The 21,645-nt window shown below is 33.4% G+C and overlaps 1 protein-coding gene across 6 annotated transcripts in view; it reads left to right on the forward strand.

Moving 5' to 3' along the window:
• Positions 1 to 21,645, forward strand: part of POT1 (protection of telomeres 1) — an 80,447-nt gene that overhangs the window by 25,271 nt on the left and 33,531 nt on the right. For all 6 annotated transcript variants that reach the window (XM_057550340.1, XM_057550337.1, XM_057550339.1 and 3 more), the window contains one exon: positions 18,565 to 18,695. In XM_057550340.1, the coding sequence (XP_057406323.1) occupies positions 18,565 to 18,695 (131 nt within the window). The remainder of the gene's footprint in view (positions 1 to 18,564; positions 18,696 to 21,645) is intronic.

A 21,645-nucleotide genomic window follows, 5' to 3' on the forward strand; every position in this document is an offset into this window, starting at 1 on the left:
TGTATTTTAAAGTTGAATGATGGATTTACCTTTTACATAAGATGAAGGTTGTGGGCAGGCAGAGTTTTCCATTTCCCAAGAGCTAAAAAATGATAATATCTAGTTGAGTGAGGTAAGAATCTTCAAGCGCTTGGCTGTCTTGCTTTCAGGAATGGAGGGTATCCGGGGCACAGCTAGTCATCACTTATCTCTTTAAGGATTTGGAAAGGTGAGCTCAGCCTCTCTTCAGCACTGTTTTCCAGCTATTCTGTCTGTGCCAGTAGGAAGTAGGTTTCCACTTGGAGAAAGAAGGTGAAGAAAGATCTTTTTTCCCCTGTCACTGAAACTTTGTATGGCTTGCTTTCTTATATTCAAGAATGACTTCTTTGATGAAGCTTGAGGCTTCTATCTGGCTTCCTATCCATATCCTAAGAATCTGTCTCTCATGACCTTTTCCTCTAAAAAATTATTAGCCTGCTTATTTAGGATGTTACCCTTATGTTTCATGAGTTTTTTAATTTGAATTATTTTCATGAATCATAAAATCAGTAGTTTTCCCATTTTTTCTTGACACTCGTGTTATATTCTTTTATTCATTAAATTAAAAAATGTGTTTGCTAGCCTTGTGTAGCATTGTACTGTACTTAGTTGTTTTCTATAGACTCATAGATTGTTGTCCATAGATAAAATAACTCTGAGAGTTTACAAGTGAGGGAGACCCAAATGTAATCGGCTAGCTAATAGAAGACACAGTTGTATGCTGTGACTAAAGGAATAAGCAAAGTGCTTTCCGAGTGGGAATAGAGAGATTAATGCTAACAGGGGAAAAGCTTCTAAGAGATGTAGCATTTTAGCTGAACTTTAAAGGGTAAATTGGATTTTGATAGATGAGGAAGAAGAGGCCAACATTCCAGAGTTTGAAAATAGCAACAAAAGTTGTCAGATTTATAATGAAAATGGGAACTAGTGCTGAAGCAGTTGACTTAAATATAATTTTAAGCAGTAGAATGTCAGCAATGTATTGATGCATAATTTTATGCTCTTGTAGCAGTCTTTTTTTAGGGATCATTATTAAGGACCTATGATACTTTTGTGGTGTACATTTTGTTTATATTCTTGAAGAATTTTTTTTTAAATTCTATATTTTATGGTTTCCATATGTGGTAAAACTGGCTTGTTCAGATTATATTGGTTATATATGCAATCCGCTTTATTTATATGCTATAGCTGTCATGTAGTTGGCAATTTGTCTTTGAAAGATTATGTGTTCAGAATTATTACAAATATATCTTAAGTGGCTATCAGTGGAATGCTTTGTTACATTACTTCTCAGGTCAAATGGATTCTAGTAATATTTAGGTTCACAAAAATTACTTTCGAGTTACAAATTACTTTGATTTCCATCTGCATTGTTAGGATTTTCTTCTACTTCAGTATATTACTTTCCCTCCCAACTTTACATATCGTCAATTAAGAAAATCAAAATATATTCTCTTCCTTATTTTTCAGTTTGCTTGTTTGTCCTTTTGCAGTGGTTTCTGGCAGCTTCTTATATATTAATGATAATCTCTTTTTTGTCATTATGTTACAGATGCTTTTCGCAGCATTTTAGTTTTGTGCTGGTAGTTTTTGAAATTTAAATGTTTAAAATGCTTGTAGAGTCATAATTTGTTTGTTTGGAAAGGCTTACCTATTAGAAGATCTGAAAAATATTACCCTATGTTTCCTTAAAATTATTTTATATATTTTTTAAAACTGCATGTATTGCCTGGAATTTTGTTTTTTATATAGTGTGCAATGATCTCACTTTTTGTTGGTAACTGCCTTGTTTCAAAATCATTTATTAAATAATGTCATGTTTAAATCATGTATAATTTCTATACCTCTGTATAAGGATCCGTATAAGGAGCAACACCTAACAGAGAGCCTGAGGTGAATTTTCTTCTCCCAGTATGTGACCTGCAATAGGTCTCCTCAAAAACAAGGAGGACTATTTAGATGTTGCCCAATTTTTAATCATTAGGCAGAGTATTTGCTACAATGTGTACATGAATTTTTGAGGATGTTTGGGTTGGTAGGATTCTTTATCCTCAATTCTGATTTACTGTGTAATAATATAGTTTGCTTGTTAATCTCAGTTTTTTTGTTTCTTCATTCATAATTTTAGTATACTTTTAAGCCTTACAGGAATATATTGGGTGCATTTGCTATATACATACTGGTATCAGGATTTTAAAATATTTGAAATCAGATTAGGATTTATATGAAACTCTACCATAAGTTGTGATTTTTTTTTTCCTACAGCTAGAATAAATGGTGTCAGGTTCTTAAAGGGGTGTGTGTGTGTGTGTGTGTGTGTGTGTGTGTGTGTGTAATATATCCCTAGTGCATTTTGTAAGATAAATGTTAAACGTACGTATTATTAATAATTTATCAATACTTAATAGAATGAATATAAAATTCATAAAATAACATTTAATTCACTAGAGGAACTAGTCACTTGTCCTAGTGCTTGGATTTTAATGAAGAAGTGTAATGAGTTTTAGCTTATAAAGGAATATGTTAGAAGTTAAAGTAGTTCACCTCTCATTTTAACTTTTATTATTATTACTTTAAATTATTCTCCTTATTTATACATTAATCATAGTATTTTTATTTCTACAAGTGTCAGTTTTCTTTTGGAAGTATAATATGCTGTATATTTGAGATACTTACATAGCTTTTAAATTTTCCTTTAAATGAAGCTGAAGTGTAGTAGACTTAAATAAAATGACGTTATATTAAGTTCATGTTTATAAATTTATTGTGAAATTGTTTGAAAGCTCAAATGCATATAAATGCTAAGCATTGCTATATCTAGTCCAGTATAGTGAAGTTCTGCTGCATATGTTATTAATTGTCCTATTTCCACAATAGAGTTGATCTTTGAATAATTGAACCTCTTGCCACTTTTAAACCATATAAGGCTCTAAAGTCATGAAGAAGACTCTCTCTTTCCACTGAGAGACTAATTTCACTCCCATCTCCAGCTAGTGAAATTTTTTAATATAAAATTAAGAATAAAAAGAGTTTAGAGGTATTATAATACCTCTGTTTGTGAACCACAGAAGCTGACCCTTTTGTTCTGTAAAATTTTTATTGCCTGCATTCTTCAGGGGCATGGCCATCTAAATAATAACATTGCAGCTCTTATTAACTAAATTCTGTGATGTCTTTCATATGATTATCGTTTATGCTTTACAAAATACCCTAAGCGTGGTGTTGCATCGCCTCTATTTTATAGATGTGGAAACTTGGAAGTGGCACTGGTCATGCTTTCTCCTGTTCCAAAAGGCTTTTAAACAAGTCACGTATTTTGCCAGTTACCAGCTCGCAGTATCATACACTGTTCAGGAATGCCACTTCTTTGTGGGCATTCCTGGCTGTTGCTCATCAATATGAAGCTTGAAGCCCAATTTTATGAGTCTTAGAATCAGCAAAACAAATGTCAGGTGGCTTAGTTGGGGAGTATTCCTAGGATAATAGTCTAATTGGTAGCAGTACTAGTAACTTCCTCTTTGAAATTTGAGGAGAGTTTGGTTGTGATTAAGAATAGGTTAGAGTAGTTTTAGTAGTGCGTAAGAGCTGAAAGAAAAATGTGAACAAGGAAGATAAATAATATCTATAAATTACATGGCACTTAAACTGTAATACATACATTTAGTGCCTTAAAGCAGCTGTTTCACCAGATACTGATAGTCCCTTTTTTTAAAAACAGCTTTACTGAGATTTAATTCACATCTAACTTACTCATTTAAAGGATACAGTTCAGTAGCTTTAGTATATTCATGGGGTTGTGCATCTACCACCACAGTCAATTGTAGAACATTTTCATGTCCTCCGGAAGAAACTCTGCACCTCTTAGCTCCCAAACTCCCCGTATTCCTCCCAGCCCTAGGCAACAATTAATCTAGTTTCTGTCTACAGATTGCTTATTCTAGACTATTCATATTAATGGAATCATAATATCTGATAGTTTGTGACTCGTTTCTTTCACTTAGCATGTTCTCAAGGTTCATCCATGTTGTGGTATGTATCAGTACTTCATTTCTCTTTGTTACTGAAAAGTATCCCATTGCATGGATGGACCACGTTTTATTTATCCATTCGTCACTTGATGGACATTTAGGTTCTTTCTGTTTTTTGGTGTTACAAATAATGCTGCTATGTACATTCATATATATGTTTTTGTGGGGGCATATGTTTTCATTTCTCTTAGGTATATACCTAGGAGTGGAATTGACAGTCTTTTTGAGTACTTTTTTTCTTGTAGGCAGTTTTTCTTATCAGAAATAATTGTTGAGTTGCTTTGAATATCATGATCTTTTATCTTCTATACTAAGTTCATCTTGAAATTTCTTAAATTTGTCATGTAAATATTACTGCATTTGATGCTGGGCTGTTCACATACTAGAACCATTACTTTGAAAAATTGAGTTCTTGAAAGATTAAGTATTAAATAAAGACATTGTAGTGTACTTTAGTTTCTTTTCCTGTTTCAGAGTATTATGCTCTTAGTCCTTTATTTCCAGTATCCTTTTTGTATGTCCACCATTAATCTAGTTTAAGAGTTGAATTTTTTCTTAAGGCACTGGATAGGGTACATTTTAGGCTTTGCAGGACAGGTAGTCTCTGTCACAACTACTCAGTTGTGCCTTGTAGCATGAAAACAGCCATAGACAATGTGTAAATGAATGTGTAGCAATAAAACTTGATTTTACAGAAGTCAGCTGGCCCACAGGCCATAGTTTGCTGACCTCTGATCTCATTCATGGTTATGGTTTTCGTCAAATTTTAAGAAAGATTCAGACGGTACAGCACATGTGTTTATATTTGCTCCCAAGTTACAATTAAAATGATGATTTAAAAAGATATAATTTTTAATGTCAAATCAAATGGATGAGGAGCTCATAGTTAACAGAAGATATCAGCAAGACTTCATATGCTGACATTTGTATGATTGCTGCTAACTGATTCAACCACGAAGAGTGAATTTCATTTTTATGGCCGTAAGCAAGCAACACCATACAAAAAGATCTCCATTCTGTTTGCAGTCAGTCCTCATTCCCATCCCCAGTCCTAGGCAACCATTAATTTGCTTTCTATCTCTGTACCTTTCTGGACACTTCATATAGATAGGCTCACTTTGCTTCTGGTTTCTTTCACTTAGCGTAATGATTTTGAGGTTCCATGTTGTAGCATGTATCAATAGTTTATTCCTTTTTATTAATGAATATCAATATACTTTTATAGTTATTTTAAAAATTAATCTTATTGTTTTGTCTCCCTTATTTTAAACACAAACTCTGTGAAGATAAAGACCATTGCTAGTCTTAGTTGAAATCCTTACACCTAGGTATACCATCTATGACCTATGGTTGCCCAATACATAGAGTAAAACATAAGAGGAAAACTCCCCCAGGTGTAATTTCAGAATAACATTTATGAACTCATAAATATATCTACCTACCTATCTCATCTGTGTGTGCATGTATATATATCTATATATTAGAACCTATATCTCTATCATACTATTTATGCTTCTCTTTCCTGCCTCCCATGATCTTTTTCAATATTATAAAAACATGAGTGGAAATTATGTTAACCTCATACCAGCATAATAAAGAGAGTGCTGTTATATGTGTATTGTATAGCAAGTATCCTTGTAAACAAGTAAGATTGTAGCATATAGTGTTGCCTTAGTTCAGTGATTTGCCTTCACGGCTTTTACTTTAGTATTTCAATAATAAACTTTTATACAAATGGAAAACTGTTGGTGAAGTACTGATTGGTTTAAAAACAACAACACTCTACACCATAAGCTTAAGAGAACTTTTTAGTTGTTTTACCATAGGCAACTTACTCTGCTTCTCTTGCTTAATTTGTTTATCTGAAAATGGAGATGATGATGGTCATGGTCTCTCATGGAATTTGCTGTAACAATTGAAGTAACATATGCAACTGTACCTGTAATGTGGTAAGAGCCAGTTGCAGTAGCTATTAATAGATATGTGAATTCTTTGTAGGGTAAATATTATTTTAATTTTCAAATCTTGAATTGCATATGTAGAAAACATAGTTAGAAAATCAATGGCAGATTGCCTCAGTGAAGAACAGCACTTGCTGCAATAATATATAATATAACAAAATAGAATTTCAATTTACTTTCAATAAATAAATGCCAAATTACCTCAAAAAAATAAATAAATAAAAACAACAGTGCCCTAGTAGATAAAAAGGTGGTGAAGCAACTTTCATGGAGGAATTTTTTTGTGGATTATATAATTATATAAGCAAGCATGCATGCATGCTTCTTTGATGAAAGACATTACTTAGATGAACTACCAGCTTTCCCTTATAATAAGACTCCAGGGCAATTTACACTTAATCATACTGAGGAAATTAGGTGAATTGCTAAAGATCGCAGAATGTAGGGCTTAATTTATCATTTGTTACCTTTTCTAGATTTACGTCAAGTTAAATGAAGTATTACCTAAGTGTTAAAGTAGTTAAAATACTTTGTCAACAGTTTAAACATGAAGTCTTACTGAAGCTTTAAAGTCAGTTCTTTATCAAAGTTTAAATATGTATTTTTAGAGGTTGTTATTTAGATAAACTAAGAAAGAATACTGATTTATTAAATGTCTCTCTACTCTCCCTACCTTCCCTGCTGATACAGGCTATCAAGAAAGTAGACTTAAATTACCTCTTAGTTTTGTAACTTTATTATTAAAATATTAATTTGTAAGTTGACTCTAACTTCACAAGGTGATTTTTCTTTCATTTGGGAATGAGTAAAAAATGAGGCACGGGGAAAATAAATATTTTTATCATTTTATGTAGTCATTATTGAAGGATTATTTACTTACTTGGTGAAACACTTTACGTCTTTGGAGCAGTTAAATAAAACTTATTCTAGCAGTTTGCCTTGTTAGTATTTGTTAAAATGAGTAGCTTGGTTTCCAGTTATGTCATGAATCTAATGGTAATTTGTGAAATTACCTGAAAGCTGAAAGCTATTTAATATTTCATTTATATTACTTCTTTATTGTTCTTGAGAGCAAATTATTGGACAGATTTTTTTAAATGCCACTTGTTTCTTGAATCTGAATTTTTGTTTCCTTCTTTTATAACTATATACATATCTAAACCCAAAAATCTGTATATAAAATATGTATATAAAATTTTATTTTGGAACTAACTAAATTTTATTTTGGAACTCCTAAGATAACCTTAGGAGACTCTGAGAATTTCCTCATGTTTAGTTATGCTATTCTAGAGAGCTTGCCTTGTAGCAGGTAGATGATATTTTGAAGAATATTGCTACAGTAAGTCTGTCTGGGCCTGCAGCTCAGTAATTGAATTGATTGTGTGTGTGGGCATGCCTGTAAAGAAAATACGTAAAGTTAGATTTAATATACTAAGAAGTAAATTTCAAGTGAGGTAATTTTAAATTCTGTTTTTACAATCCTTGATGTTAAGAAAGTAGTTTTTTATTTGGTAGTTCTCTAACTATATACACATCTGCGTATCTGTACATATATTTACATATAAGCATTTTTTAACAACTCAGAAATATCCATAGATAATGTGGTAGCACTAAATGTCTTTGCTAAGAGTAGTGACATATTTCAAGAATGCTGTTTTAAGTGTTTGTAATTTGGTATGGGGAGAACAAAATATGAGTAGGAAAAATAATTCCAGATTATAACAGTAGTCCAAAATTAAGCTGCGGAAATAGAGCAATAAAACAAATCTGAGAAATAATGTACATACAGGGGGATTTTATAATTTTTCAGTTTATCTTTTCAGTGTGCAGTATTTGTGAGTGCCATTTATGTACCCTTTCCCTTAGTCACTGCACCAGATGTTTATAAAATACACTGCTGTAATTACTTGAATAAGGCAAAACATTTAAATTTATTGATGCAGAGTCCTAAGCTTTGTTGTGAATACTTCTGAAATGCTTTATGGAAGAGTTAACATAACACAGAATTACAATGGGTAGGGATATATTAATGTTACCCCACCTTCCCATCTCCCCTTCCCTGAATGAAAACACACAAAAAATTCTCTTTGGTTAAAAAATGAAAAGAATTAAGAAAAAAAGTAGGAGTTTGAAATAGAGAAACCAGTGAAAAGTAGCTTATGCATTGGAGTATTTCTTATAATTATTTTATACTTTTAATTCTTTACTTCTAGGAATTTGAAATATTTTGCTTTATTTGGAAAACAGTATCAGGACTTCATAGGATTTGTATATATGCTTGGATGTTATTACTAGTTGAAAAACAGTGAGTTTGATTTTTAGAGTGGAATGATAAACTGAATACATATTCTCTGCTTTGCAGAAATGTCATGATAAGAAAGCTCGTATTTTATGCTAAATATTTGAAAGATTTATTGTCATTTATATGTATTATATAAGTTAGATTTAAGCAAAAGATTAATGGGAGCATGTAACAGCAATAGAATAAGAACTTAGAAATACAAATGAATTTCTATCAACACTAGAAATAGTTTTGATCATTTAATCATAAACAGAATGTATACACCCCAATCTCTACCACCACCTTAGCAGCTATCCATCAGTTTTTAGCCGAATCATCAGGCTTCTGATTTCCAGTATACGTGATACTTTTGAAAAACTGGTATCATCACACACAATTACTTACATAACTGAAAAGAAGATTCATGTAGAGTTATAGATAGGAGAACACTCCAAGTTGAGAAAAGAACGAAGATCAAAAGTAGGGTTTATTGATTTATTTATTATCCTTCATAGTACTGTCAATTGGTTTGGTGTCAGGAAGCATCAAAATGGGATTTTACTCTTACGATTATTTTTTTCTCTCTCTCTTGTAAGTTATAACAAAGAGGGAGATAAGAAGGCAAGAAAGAGAAAGTCTAGAGCAGTGGATTGCCAGGAGATAGGTAGATAATGGGGAGGCAGGAACTGCTGAAGAGAATGTCCCAAGACAACAGGGAACTGTAGTCCTGAAGAGCTGTCTGCCTCTTCATCAAGTGAGGCTGTAAGTTCTCTAGTTTTCTCAGTAATACTGCATTTAAAATAACTTGGAGATCTAAGCTACATAAGCTTTTAGCAAAGCATTTTCAGTGAGAGAAATACCAATTCTGTGAAACATTCCACGAAAAAGTGGGAAATTTTGCATACTGTATCTGGCTCTTGAGATTCACGGTGCATTATTAGCACGTTATCACCTCTGAAAAGTTTTAATAAAGGAATCTGTTTAACTTTACTTTTAACATAATTTTACTTGGAATTACTTGAACATGGAACCCTTTTTAATGTACTCTGATTCTTGTTTGCTGAAACTATTGTTCCATAGAATCAAGCTTAGAGATTATCGACCTAGATTAAGGTTGATAGAGCTTCACTTTCAAGCAATTCATTATCCATATATATATATATATTTTTTACCTTTGTTTATTTATTGTGAACTGGGAAGGGGTAGGACCAATTCTTACTTCTTTGCAATTTTGATTATGGTAGAATTGCAAGGGACTTTGTCTCTGTAATGATCTATATAAAATGCAGTACTTTATGAATTTTCACTTTCAGAAAGTATAATATTGTTGACGCCCTAAATCAGTGCTTCTTATGCTTTTTATAGTCCTAAAAATTATCAGGATCTCAAGGAGCTTATATTTTTATGGATCACAGTTATAGATATTTAAACATACTGGAAATTAAAAGTGAAAAACTAACATATTTAATGACATTTAATAATTCATTTAAACCAAAAATAGTCTATTGTAAACATAAGTAACATTTTTAATGAAAAAATATATTTTCCAAAAATATGGAGTGTGGCATCGTTTCACATTTTTGATGACATTTTTATCTTTAAAAAATAATAAAAGTAGCAGCGTTCTCTTATCTCTTCAGCAGTCTGTTACGACATGTTATTTCAGTTGAGATACATAAAAATTTCTGGCTTCACACAGCTATGTAGTTGGAAAAGGGAAGAGGACTTTTATAAAAGTCTTCAGGTAATTTTGGATATTCTTTGATAACCTTCTTAAAGGTTGGTTACAATGAGGAATCTGAAACCATAGCAATGAACTTTCATATTCTATTGAATTAAAATCCATTGATCCATCTTGCAGTTTGAATGGATCTTTAAATCATCCATGATTTGTAGTGCATAGGTCATTTGAAAAAAAACATTTCCTGAGGTATGCAAATCTTCTATATGTTGACCCATTTCATTGTACAGTATCATACAATACCAAAATATAACAGTTATTTCTGTCACCAGTCAATTTTATCAGAAAAGGCTTTGACACAAGAGGGAGGAGATATGGGGATGTATGTATATGTATAGCTGATTCACTTTGTTATACAGCAGAAACTAACACACCATTGTAAAGCAACTATACTCCAATAAAGATGTTAAAAATAAGATTAAATTAAATTGTAAAAAGTCTTTGAATATTGAGAAGCCATCAATATCACGGTAGAAGATGGAACTTTTCCAATATTGTAATTTTAGCCTAAAAACTTTGGTTTTATCATTGGCAAAAAATGCCAGTTTTCTTTGAACTGAAAGATTAATTCCATTCATTTTTGTAAAAACATCTGACAAATACCAGAGCTTGAATAACTAAAATTTTTCTGTCAGTCATCCTTTTAAATAAAAATGCTGTTCCATGAAAAGAATGTGGCTAGTGTAACTCATAAACAGTCACACAAGTGCTTTTCCTTAAGATGACCATCATACTTTGGTAAGCATTTGAAATATTTTGCTTCCCATTTCACCACGTAAAATATTAAAAAGACATGTACTCAAGGATCAAATATGAGAAATTTTTAATGCTTCATCAAGAATGGCCTTATTCTTTAGTAAAACTGTTGGGGTTTTTGTTTTAATGTTAGTGTGTGTTGGTGAAGGATACAGTGACCACTACTACAGTTTGAGGCTACTGCCTTGATTCTTGCCAAGACACCAGCAGTTTTACTCACCATTGCTTCTATACCATCAGTCCAAATGTCAACACAATTGAAAAGGCAAATAACATCTTAATATTACTATGAAAATAGGTTTGAATGTATGGACCCCATAAAAATATCTTGGAGCCCCCCAGTGGTTTGCAGACCAAACTTTGAGAACTGTTACCCTACAGGAACTTGAACATTTCTTCAAGCTGACACAGTGAACTTCTTTATCCTAATTTTTAAGTGAGGTATTAGATCTTCTTGGCCCTTGATTACCATTTTGATCCATTAAAATTGTTCTATATTATCTTCAACATTGTAATTTTTGAATAAGTGGTTAGTGCTATATTCCACCTTATAGCTTTTTCAGAAACTCTTTGTGTTCCAAATGAAATTTCTCTTGAGGACGAGATGCTCTTGTTAACTACAAGATATTTCTCTGTGGAAGGTTGATAGCACCATATCTAAAAACAACTAATTGAGATTCCAGTGGAAATTAAAATTGGAATTCCTTTGCAGTCCCTTACATCTATACTTTTGATTTTATGTTCTGACTGTGATCCGTTTGGCACTGTATCTTGGCAAAGTATCTTCATGTACTTCGTTAAGACAGATTCTAAGATCATGTCTGTGTTCATTAGAAAAGAATGTTATGATTAATTATCAGTAATAGAAATGCTGCTGTTGCTACTGCTGCTGCTACTACCACCACTGGCCACCTCTTATACATAGCATTTAACCATGTTCTAGGTGCTATTTTAAATACTTTACAGGTAGTTACTTATTTAATTTTAACAATCATATGAGGTGAATACTATTATTTTCCCCATTTTTTAGATAAGGAATTTGAGGCATAAAGAGGCTAAATGATTTTCAGTGTCTGCAGTAGGCTTCAGAGGGAGAATTTTTGCAAGTACTGTATATTTGCTGTAGGTAATGACATGCATTAATTTAGTAAAGATGGTTGATCAGCTACTGTGTGTTATAGATGCTGTGAACCGTGAAGACGTAATACTAAATCTGGAAGCCTATCTTTCTGTGTTTTCTGATTAAAGAGTGTCTACTTTCCTTCTGGCATTCTTCAGAAATCTTCTATATACAATCACTGTTCTGAAAATTATTTACTATGTACACATATATCTTCGTTACACAGTAAATATATGTAATTTATTTCATGACACATTGGGTGTTTTCCTACAGCTAAGTTATTATTTAAATTAGAAACTTTCTTAAGCAACTTCTTATCTAATTTGACAATGCACAAACGTTCTACACTCCATCTGTAAAACGCTGTTACTGATGCTTTTGTCATCCTAAGCTTTCACAGCCAGGAGTTGGTGACTGGGAATTGCCTAGCCCTGATGCGCCTGCTCATTTCCGCTCCCGCTAGTGGAACTGTGTTCTCGAAAGAATTGCATTCTTACAATTTTGTTGCCAAATCTCTTTGTACTCCTTTAACTTGTTATTCTCATCAAGTAATTTCATTAAATCTTATATAACCAAATGAATATGAATGTGAAAAGACTTTTTTTGGAAAACTTAAGTTGAATGCTTTGTAAAGATAATAAACCAGTGGTGGGATGGATTTGGCTATGGACCATAGTTTGCCAACTCACGATTTATAATACTGTGCTCTCTCCTTTGTCCTCTTACACTCACAATTCAGTTAACTCCTCTTTAAGTAGCCTTAAACATACATCTTCTTTTATTGCTTTTGTCTTTCCACTAGGATTTAACTCTTGTTCAGATACCTCAGGAGATACTCTTTTTTGTCTCCTTTTCTTCTTTTATTCTTTCAGTTTATAAGTCAAAAAATAATTATTACAAAGAATGTACAAATGCATATAAGCCTCATAAGAATGAATTATTGTAGAATCTTTCTATGATGTTTGTGGGGTTTCTGTGATGCCTCTGGAGTAAATTATAGGTAAAGTTTCATTATAATGATATGTTATTCTTCAGTAATGAACTCTCCTTTAGTATGTTTCAAGATAAATGCATGAAATAGTAAATAATACAGAGTTAAGATACAGTATAATTTTACCTACTTAGGAAAACTCTCAACCCTCCATCACAGTTTTAAGCGTAATATTTTACTTTCTTTGGGATTGTTGTTGATGTTTTAAAAAGCATGCAACATGGAGACAGTGTGGTGTTCTGGTTAAATGAAGAAACAGGAGTCAGATATGCTGAGTTATATGTGACCTATAAGACATTCACACTTGGATACCTTGCCTAGAATTTTTAAGAAACTAAGTCCTCTCGTTTGTAAACTGTTACATACAACTATCTAAGAATTCAGGGAGATAATGCATATAAATTGCTTAGCACACTACCTGACATATAGTAAGCCCTCAGTAATTGCTGACTGCTAAATAATGTAATTTCCGCCTAGTTATAGGCCTGGGAATAAGATATCTTGCTAACATAAGTACTGTATTTTTGTTTTGTTTTCTGTCTGAGAAGTAAAGTGGATTATTCCATTTCTATAAATTCATTTAGAATATTGACATTTTGCACATTATTACTCATTATTTGATAACCCCAAACTGTATTTAGGACTGTAAATATCTTTTACCAAAATATATTCTTTAACATTAAACATAATTCCAGACTCTGATTAAACTTCAGTCATGGTATGAAATTTAATTTAAGGTCTCTTGTGTTTTGAACTGCAAGGTTGGGTGTGAAGTTTATAAAACCTTTTGTTTTCACCACTCTTCTAAAATATGAATGCTTATTGTACTGCTCACCAAGGGTCCAGGGCCGTCTTAAGGCTGTCTGTTTATCCAGTGCCAAGCTTAAATGTCAGTTTCCAGTTATTCTAGAAAATGTCATCTGGATCATTAATTCTGCCTTTACTGTGATGAGTCATTACATGTACAGGGAGTATAAACTCTGTATACCAGCAAATGTTGGCATATAAAATAACACACAAGCTGCGATTATAGCATTAGTTTTTAAGGATGTGAATCAATAAAAGGAAAATGTAATCTTCATAGGAGAAGGTGCCATGCCTTGTTCGTTCAATATTCTTCCTGAGTAGTAGCTATACCTAGCGCTAGGTAGACACTCCAAAAATTTCAGTTTAACTTATGTAAAAAATTTTTTTTAATTGGATTGGAAAACAGTAAAGCAGAGACTTAAGTAGGGTTCCTTGCTGCTAAAATACAAAATTCTAACCAGCACTGAGATATTTGGCATTCTAGGGTGGTGGAGGGAATTCCTACGGAGATGTAAATTCTAGAGAGGTTTATTCGAACTATGCAAGCTTGGTCATTCACCTATAGTTAGCATCTATGGTGATTCTGCTGTTGCATAACATTCACTCCACTGCCACCACTGTTAAGATCCTTACTGAATTGTCTTATTTGCCTACAAATTCTCAGTATTTTGTCACTCTCTCTATATATGCAGTATAGATGTTTTTTGCTTTCATGGAACTCTTGCTCTATGGAAAGATTCTCTTTTTTCTTTCTTTGTTAATAAAATCTTATTTTATAAAAGGATTTGAGCACCAGGTGAGTCTCTTTGGCTTGCACTTGGGAAAAGTCATCGGTAGTACTTCCGATGAAAGAGAAAGGAAGGAACAGAGACTTAACATATGATAGTTCAGGTATGCAGTGCACAAGTGTGCACCGTCTAAGGAGATGCCATTTTCATCCACATGGAGTCACTTAGATGAAAGCACACCTGTGTAGATTTCGGGCCAAGTCCTATTGCAGCTGGGGAGTGCCCTCCTCTGCATAAATCTACACCAGCACGTAGAGCCATCCCTTTGACCCAGTCAGAATTCTGAGCATTCACATACACACCCTGGCACACACACCTGTTGTGTTGCTCTCTGGGCAATCCCCTGCGGTCACTTCCCTCTCACAGCAGTCCCTGGCCACCCTAACTCGGAACCTGACACAGACACTTCAAGGGGAGTGGGAAGGAGGAAGGGCCTCGAGAAGGAATGTGTGCATTGCAGGTGGCACATGTGTCCCTGTTTCTGAGGGTTTGTATAAAAAGGCCAGAATGTATGTGCCAAGGCTGCTACTCTCTTGGGCTCAGTAAAGTTCCTCTGTAAAGCTGTCTAAGTTGTGCAGTATTTCTATTTGAGAAAGAGGAGTCTTTTTCTAAATCTGCACAAAGATACTGCAAAAGCTAATGGCGACCCTATATTAGACCCTCTAGACAGTGGGCCTACACAGTGTTTCTCAAAGTGTCATCTGGAGTCCTTTGCAATCTATCAAGTCATCTTTGGGAAGGCTGGCATTTTCCAGGAAAAACGAAACCATGAGACAGTTTTCAATATTTTGAAATTTAGGTTAAGCCTGATTTTTTTTTTTTTTAACTAAAGCCCCAAGTTTTGTTTGTTTGTTTGTTTGTTTTTCCCAGTTATTCCATTCTTTTTTTTTTTAATATAGATTTATTTACTTATTTTTGACTGCGTTGGGTCTTCACTGCTGCGCGCGGGCTTTCTCCAGTTGCGGCAAGCGGGGGCTACTCTTCCTTGCAGTGTGTAGGCCTCTCATTGCGGTGGCCTCTCTCATTTCGGAGCTTGAGCTCTAGGTGCACCGGCTTCAATAGCTGTGTCACGTGGGCTCAGTAGTTGTGTCTCGCGGGCTCTAGAGCGCAGGCTCAGTATTTGTGGTGCACGGGTTTAGTTGCTCTGCGACATGTGCGATCTTCCTGGACCAGGGCTCGAACCCGTGTCCCCTTCATTGGCAGGCGGATTCTTAACCACTGTGCCACCAGGGAAGTCCCTCTATTCTTCAATGTCATGTACATGCTACAAAGACTGGTCTCTGTCAGTTCATCCTGGCTAACATTTAAATTCAGCTATTGTTATTTATGCCTGCTAAATTTGCAGCTTTCTTGGTGTATCATAACCCCAGTTTACAAAAGTGGCTCACTGTGAAGCATTTAAAGTGAAAGGAGTAATCTAGAATCACTGCAGCTTAAAATAACACTATAAGTAGTAAATCGTTCTCTGGTATAAATATGAAATGTGAGTTTGTGTATTCTATTACAAATAAATCTGTGATACGTGATCTTGCAGAAGCTGCCAGGAAACAAAAATGTAAAGACACCAAGTTTGATCATGTGTACCTGAATTGAGTTTCATTAGATTAGTGATCTCTTTGCGCTTGTGTTTAGTCTGTCATGAAATTGTATGAAACTTAAAACCTTCAGAGCATTTGTGTTTTATTCAAAGTACATTCATCGTTATCCATAGTGTCTAACGTGCTGCTACCTGTCTTTGCATTCAACTTCTGGTCCATCTAATAATGAGTAAAGGACTTCTTCGGTCAATCTTCTTCTCTGTGACTATTGGCAAAAAAATTTCAGTTCTGAATTCTTAACTGAATTCTTAAAGCTGAAGAAGAAACTTCAAAGATAGTTTTCAAACTTGGTTTATATCTTCTTGAAAGGTGTTATATAACACATTGAGCAGCGGCGCAGTGCAGTAGGGATGATTAATTTCACTCTTGCATCACTTCCTCTAGGCAAGTTTCTCATTTTCCCATTTTAAAAATTAATTTAGTCTTTTTAAAGCGTAGATAGGAATAATGATGAAATAATTTATAGGATAATGAAATAGCAAAATATTTTGAGGTAAAGGAAAATAGACGACTAAGATTCTGTAATGTATCTTAGATTTATAAAAGGGTACAATAGAGCCATATGATCATCACAAGAAGAATGTGTTTTATTCTATTAAAAAATCAGTAAAATTTATCTTTAATCTTTGGAAGACTGCTAAGAAAGAAAAAAAAAAAAAGTCCTGAAATAGCACTCCTTACAAATAGTTAAAACTACTGAAAATGGAAACTCCAAAACTAAAATTGGGTCCAGTAGATCCTGTATATCAAGAGACGAAGATGTAGTATCTTTTTACTCTTTTTGAAGATGCTTATTAAGGTTTTGTTTTTAAAGTTTTTTATGTTCTTTGAATTGATTATTGTCCCCTCCTCACAGAATCAGGTTTCTCTTTCTCCTCTTGCCCTCCATTCCTCTCCCCTCTCCTTTCCTCTCTCCCCACTTCCCCCATTCCTTCCCCCTTTCTCGCCACTCCTCCTCTCTTCTCCTCCCCCTCCTCCCCTCCCCAGTGTCCTTCCTTCTATCCATTGTTGTTCTGTGTCTGGTAATGGTTTACTGTTTACAAATTTACAAATGTAGGTATGGTTTATTTTAGGTTGTACACATTTGTTTCCTTTGCTTTGTGTATAATGAGTTTGTTTTTTCAACTTGATCTCTTTTTTTAAATGGGAAATCTAACAGTCTGACAGAGACCAATAGTACTTACATAGGGCACATTGATTGAAAGTGTCAGTCTAAGGTGGGTGGGAAGAGAGCCTTCTGACTGTAGACCCCCTAATGTGATAATGCAGATGGATTTATTCTGGGTGCTAACACCCTCATTAGAAGCCTTACCACTTCCTGGTCTCTCAGTGAAACTTCCTTGGAAAGCAGCCTGTGTTCCAGGAAAGGGTTGGTGTTAAAGACTGAGATACCCTACCTGCCTACCTGAAGTTATTTTCAAGGGGAGTGAGGGTTAGGATGGGTGCTCGTTGAAACAGTTGTTCTATGTGTAAACTTTTCATGAGCCCTGATTTTGGCTCTATTTTTCACTGTCACCCTTAATCCCAACGGCTCTCATCTTTGCTGTAGCTACTTTAGAGTATCTTCTGGATGCATCCTCCTCTGTCCATTTGATCCCTTAACCATTTACTTTCCCAGCTTCCTGAAATATGTTGATATCTTCTCTCCCTCTCCTTCACTCCCCTCTCCTCTCCTCTCCCTTCACTGTTCTGGGTTTATCCTTTTCTATGTCTATACTGTCTCGAGTATATTACTGAGAAGGAAGGAAGTCAACACATAACTCTCAGTGTGCAATTTTCTGAAACATGTATATTAAAAGGTAGCATCTATTACAGTTTTTGCTGCCACCAGTGATTGAAGTTACTTGTTTTCATGGCAACCCAACTATCATTAAATTTTTTTTTCTGCCAGCTTAAATTATATAAAATTGCTCTCGTTCTAATGTGTAACCTTTTATAGATAACTAGCAAATCATCATTTTCCCTTTTGAGTTGTTCTTATATAGTTTTCTATGAGTTGTTTGTTCATTTGCCTTTCATATTTACTGTAAAATCTGGGTTTTATAAACAGTTTTCATAGTATCTTTATATAGTATATTGACTCTTCATCACATTTGCTGCAAATATCTTCTAGTTTTTTGTTTTCATTCTAAATTTAATTGTGTTTATTTTAGAAATTATATTTGAATATGTTTATCTGCTTCATGGTTTCTAAACTTTGAGGTAATAAAGTTATTACACCTCCAGACAATTTATATTAAGTACGGTTTTTATTTTTGTTTCATTAAACTTTCTAAAATGAATTTTTGTACAACACTTTTGCAAAATAATTTGGCAGTGCATTTTGAGAGACAAGAAAATTTCTTTATGTTTTGATCCTATTCTTAGAAGACTTAATTAAAGGGAAGAATAATGTTTGGTGTTTTGAACTCAGTATTATTTTGTCAAATGCTTTGAAATACGAAAAGTCAGGTAAAATATTTTTGTGTTTTCCAGATTATTGCTCAGTTGTAACAATTGTGGACCAGACGCATGTAAAGTTAACCTGCCTGTTCTTTAGTGGAAATTATGAAGCCCTTCCAATGATTTATAAAAATGGAGATATTGTTCGCTTTCACAGGCTGAAGGTATAATTCATACTGTTTAGAACTTATATTTGTTTGAAGAGAACACTGTATTGTTCACTAAAACTAGTTACACTAATTATGTGGTTGCTTTGTTAGAACATGATGTCAGGCATTTCAAGAGACAAGAAGAAATATAAATAGTATCAGACTTCAAATGATTTATATTAGGAAACCTCTTCATTTGAACAAACTACCTGCCCTCCTTCCACAGAAATGTGTTAGCTGCCGCGATTCGGACTAGTTGCATTCCATAAGAAAACATTTAATAAAAAGGTAGAGCTGTTAGATAGTATGTGATTTTTTAAAAATCAGCTTTTTAACACTTTAATATTTTCAGTCTTTTAGGTTTTAAACATTTCAGTCCCTTCATAGTTTGCTTTTGTTACATGGGTTTCCATGCAACCCCTTCACTATCTTGGTTGTCTTTTCTTCTAATGCTTCAGTTTACCTGTGGTCCTCATGGTCACTGATGCTCATAAATGAGTGCAATACTCCAGATGTCTTCTAGTCTTAAGATATGGTGGGAAATAACTCTCTTGCTCTATTAATGCCTTTCCCTGAGAATAGAAGAATAGTGGAGAACATTTGCTTAAAGATAAAGAGAACTAGAAATATTACTATTGTAGCACTATATTACAGGCTTATCCAAACTTCAAAAAAATAGCTTATTTCTCACACACTGCTGTTTCCTGTAGTACAGTTGACCCTGAACAGCACAGTTCTGAACTGCTCGGGTCCACTGACGTGCAGATTCTTTTCAGTAGTAAACACTGCAGTACTACAGGATCCCACGGTTAGTTGAATCCGTGGATGCTGAACTGAGGATAGAGGGCCGACTGTAAGATATAAGGGGATTTTCAACTGCACAGATGGTCGGTGCCCCTAACCCCCGTGTTCAGGGACCAACTGTATTTGTAATTCTTGCTGTTGTTTAATTGAAGTAAAATATACATCTCTCTTTTCACAGTATTAGCATGCTCATGTTACTAACACTCTAGAAACGTCCTTTGTACCCCTACCTGGGGTTGTCATTCACATTTCCCCCACCCCCAAGAGTAAATAATCTCATAACTTCTAACAACATATATAGTTTCATATATATTTGTTCTTTATATAAAGGAAAAACACTATGGTTTTGTTGTTGTTGTTGTTTTTTAGTTTCTGGCTTATGCTTGTGTGAGTCAACTGTACTATTGCATATAGTTTTACTTTGTTCATTTTCACTGCTAAATGGTATTCCATTGTTTGAATACACCAGAAATTATATATTTATTCTGTTGGTCATTTAGTTAGTTTTCAGTTTGAGGCTACTATGCTGCTATAAACAGTCTAGTACATATCTTTTACTGAATATATACAATTATATGTAATATAATATATACATTTATGTGTAATTATGTAATTATAATATATATTACATATTATATATTGTATAATGCATAGATATATATGCATTTCAGTTGATTGTATACCAAGGAGTGCGGTTCGTGAGTTCAAGGTTGTGCATATATTAGCCTTTAGTTTTCCAAAGTGTTTTTTACCAACTTACACTCCCATTAGAGATATAAGAGAATTCCAGTTGTTCTACATTTTCACCAGCACTTGATGTTTTCCATTTTTTTGAATTTTAACCATTCTGTTGCATATGTATTAGTATCTTATTGTGGTTGTAACTTGAATTTCCCTGAAAATTTATGAAATTGAGAACCTTTTAAAATTTGTATGTCTTCTGAAGTAAAAAGTGTTCATTTGAGCCTTTTGCTCATTATAGAATTTTTAACTTCTTTTTTAAATTATTTCTGAAAGTTCTTTATATATTTAGGCTACAGATCTTTTGTCAGGTATATGGATTGTGAATATCTTTTCCCACTCTATGGATTGCCTGTTTACCCTCTTAGTGATGTCTTTTGATGAACAAAAGTTCTTTATTTTAATATAGTCTACTTTATTAACTTTTGTTTTATGGTCAGTACTTTTTAATTTCCTGTTTAAGAACTCTTTGTCTACTCACTTCATGAAGATGGCTTCTAAGTTTTCCTCGAGGTCATTTATTATTTTCCTGTTTCATATTTAGATCTGTAATTTTCTTTTCCTATAATGTCTTTGACAAATTTTGAAATTAAAGTTTTGCTGCCTCATGAAAATAGGAAATGTGCCCTCCTTTTCGGTTCTAGAGTTTGTGCAAGATTACTGTTGTTGTTTTTTTTCTTACTTAAATGCTTGGAATAATGCACTGGTAGCGCTATCTGAGCCTGGTGATTCCTTTATTAATAGATTTTATTAATGAATTAACATTTCTTTAAGAGGAATGAGATCATTCCGATTTTTTATTTTTCTATCAACTTTGATATATATAATTTTTAGAAAAGTTTATTTCATCCAAATTGTCAAATTTATTGATAATGCTACTTATCTATTAGATGCTTATAGAATTTGTAATGATAAATCCTTTTTTGCAGTCTTGATATTATAATTTGTGTTTCTTCTCTTTTTTTCCAGATCATTCATTCTAGGTTTATCATTTTTATTAATCTCTTCAGAGAACCAGTTTTTAGCTTTGATTTTCTCTATTGTATGTTTCTGTTTCTCCTACCTTGATTATGTTTTCTTTCTACTTTCCTTGGATTTGAAATAATATTCTTTGTGCAGCTTCTTGAGATAGAAGCCTACATTTCTGATTTTTAACCTTTCTTCTTTTGTAAAATATTCACTTATTTCTATAAATTTTTCTCTATGTATTGAATACTACTTTAGTTATATCCAACAAGTTTTAGCACATCACAACTTAAGTATCCTTCAGTTCAATATATTTTCTAATTTCCAATAAATATATAAATACATTTATTAATATCAGACAGTATTACAGGAGACTAAAGGAGGTATTTCATAAGTTCAAAAGGGTTGCTTTATGAAGAAGATATAACAGTCATAAATGCATGTGCATCTAATA

This window comes from Balaenoptera acutorostrata, chromosome 7 (genome assembly GCF_949987535.1).
Source record: "Balaenoptera acutorostrata chromosome 7, mBalAcu1.1, whole genome shotgun sequence".
Taxonomy (NCBI): Eukaryota; Metazoa; Chordata; class Mammalia; order Artiodactyla; family Balaenopteridae; genus Balaenoptera; species Balaenoptera acutorostrata.